This window comes from Sesamum indicum, linkage group LG10 (assembly GCF_000512975.1).
Source record: "Sesamum indicum cultivar Zhongzhi No. 13 linkage group LG10, S_indicum_v1.0, whole genome shotgun sequence".
NCBI lineage: Eukaryota > Viridiplantae > Streptophyta > Magnoliopsida > Lamiales > Pedaliaceae > Sesamum > Sesamum indicum.
The window spans coordinates 16,781,437-16,784,199 of NC_026154.1; the positions used below are offsets into that span (position 1 = coordinate 16,781,437).

The following is a 2,763-nucleotide window of genomic DNA, read 5'->3' on the forward strand; positions in this document are numbered from 1 at the left end:
AGTGCTGTGTATCCTCCGATTGGGGGGGTGGAAATCCAAATGAGGAGGAAACGGGTTAACCCTCCGCAGGTCTCTAAATTGTTCAAAAATCTGAAACTTTTTGGAATGATTACTCCACCACTAGAGGAATGGGATGAAACTGATGAATCAGAAGGGGAAGACGATGACGTTAACCCGAGTAGCCCACGGCCGGTGAAGATCCAGGATCCAGTTTGCTCGCTGAACAGTAATCCGGCTGAGATCGAGGAAAGAGAACAGTACTTTGCTTCTCCAACCCCGCCACAAAAATACAGACATCGTTGCATGCATTAGATCACTACAACCACTTAGAAAGTTTTAACTATTTTCTGATTCACAATGTTTTGGAGTAGTACTCGTTTCTTAAGTGTTTTGTAAGACATCAGTTATTTACTTTTTAATGAAGATGGGATGGGGACCCCGATAAGCATCCCCCAACTTCGGGTGTTTTAACCAAAAAAAAACCCTAAACCCCTAAACCCTAAACCCTAAACCCCTAAACCCTAACCCCTAAACCCCTAAACCCCTAAACCCTAACCCCTAAACCCAAAAACCCAAAACCCTAAACCCTAAACCCTGAACCCTAAATTCAATCATCTGATATTCTCCAGTCTTGTCTTCTCCGGTGCTTTGCTCTGACTCCGAGTCGTGATCGGGAGAAGAATCGAAGATGGGCAAAGCCAAGACCAAAGCCTTCAAGGAAGAGTTCTGTTTGGGTACGAATCACAGGAGATTATTGCCAAGTACCCCGATCGAGTCCCTGTTGTGGCTGAAAGGTATACAAAATCTGACCTTCCTGAGATGGAGAAGAAGAAATTCCTAGTACCTCGTGATATGTCTGTTGGCCAATTTATCCACATCCTCAGTGGCAGACTCCATCTGGCTCCTGGGAAAGCTCTCTTTGTGTTTGTCAAGAACACATTACCACAGACATCGAGCTTGATTGAGTCTGTTTACGACTCATATAAGGATGAAGACAGCTTCCTGTATATGTGCTACAGCAATGAGAAAACCTTTGGCTGACTTCACAACTCCATGTCCCATCGCCCGATTATTTTGTCTTGCTCCGAATTTCTGCCCCATATATCATCTATGTGGTCACATCGTTTGTATATTGATCAGCCTACTGTAAGTACTACTCAATCTATGTGTTTTATGTTATTGGAATGGATTGTAAACCGAAATTGTTTGTTGCAGTTACTTAATACTTTATAATTGCTGTGATAAAAAAAGAAAAAAAAAACCCTAAACCCTAAACCCCTAACCCCTAACCCCTAACCCCTAAACCCTAAACCCTAAACCCTACGCCCTAAGCCCTAAGCCCTAAGCCCTAAGCCCAAAGCTCTAAACCCTAAACCCGAAACCCGAAACCCCAAACCCGAAACCTCAAACCCCATACCCCAAACCCCAAACCCCAAACCCTAAACCCTAAACCCTTAACCTTCACTTGTCAAATTCTCTCAACTTCTCACTAGAAGTGTGTAAGATTTAACACACTAAACCTTCCATCACCAACCACCACCCTTTCAGCCTCACCACCACCACCAACAGACAACCCACCTCCTCCTCCATCGCGGCGCCGCCGCCGGCCGGTTGTCGGAAAGTTTTCCACCGGCGAGTGAAGCCACACGCGCACCACCACTAGATGCGCCTCTGAAAACCCGTCACATCCATGGTGGTCTCGCACTGAACGGCCACCGAACGCCGACGTAAGCGCCCGAAGAAGTTGCAGAAATCGCGCCCAAATCGCCCCAAATTCGCCGCCGGCTTCTCTCTAAAAATCCGGCCGTTTTTCGGTGAGTTGCCGGCCGTTCCATATACCATTTTGATCGTCTTGATGAGTCTACAATTCCCCTCAAACAATTTGAGGTTTCATCCACTGTAGGCGATGGGCTAAGTCCACGACCACCACCACGTTTTTATGTCGATTCGTCGTTGATAAGCAAACCCACGGTTGCGGACCACCGGCGTTCGCTTCCTCTCTTAACGGCGAGTCTTTTGAGACCTGTCTCATTGAATTTCATCACTGGTACACGAAGTTCTCTCCTTTCTCCTCCGTCCGCCATCGTCGATCTTCAAACCGTCGTCCCGCCGCCGTCCGACGTCAGTTTAGTGGCGGAGCACCACCATTGGCCTCACCTGGCCATGGCGCACCCTACCGTTCGGTCAGGAACGGCCATCGAAGAACGGCCTGTAACTGCTCCACCTGCTGCCGGCGACCGTGAAGGAGAGTTGACCGAGTCTGACCCGTTGACCGAGTTGACTCGGTCAACTCGATCAACCCAACCAATTCAGCAGCCGCCTCGCTCAATTCCGACGCCGAACCTTCCGAAGAAATCATTCGTTGAAGTTGTTGCGCCATATCGGGCACCAAAAACCGCAAAACCGACAACTCACAAATACTTCCTTACGGACTCGCCACAACCCGCTATCGGTACAATTTTGACGGGCGACCAAGGTCTGAAATTGTTGTTCAGTGATGCCGAGACCGAGGTCCTTGCAGCTCCATTCAGGTTCGCGCTCGTGGGCAAATTTTCTCATGGAGCACCCTCATACAGCATCCTTCACAAACTGATCGCTGGAACGGGCATCAAAAACAGATTCACGGTTAGTATGCTCAACAACAGACATGTCTTAATTTCCCTAACTTATAAAGCGGATTATTCTCGCCTGTGGCTGCGGCGTATTTGGTATATTCAGGGGTACCCAATGCGCGTCTTCAAGTGAATTCCTACCTTCACGCCG

At 48.3% G+C, this 2,763-nt stretch overlaps 1 protein-coding gene across 1 annotated transcript; it reads left to right on the forward strand.

Moving 5' to 3' along the window:
• LOC105172984 (autophagy-related protein 8i-like) lies at positions 660-1,261 on the forward strand. The gene is given in 2 exon segments (XM_011094612.2): positions 660-734; positions 737-1,261. Coding segments are annotated over 2 exon segments (351 nt in total). The 5' UTR covers positions 660-688; the 3' UTR covers positions 1,042-1,261.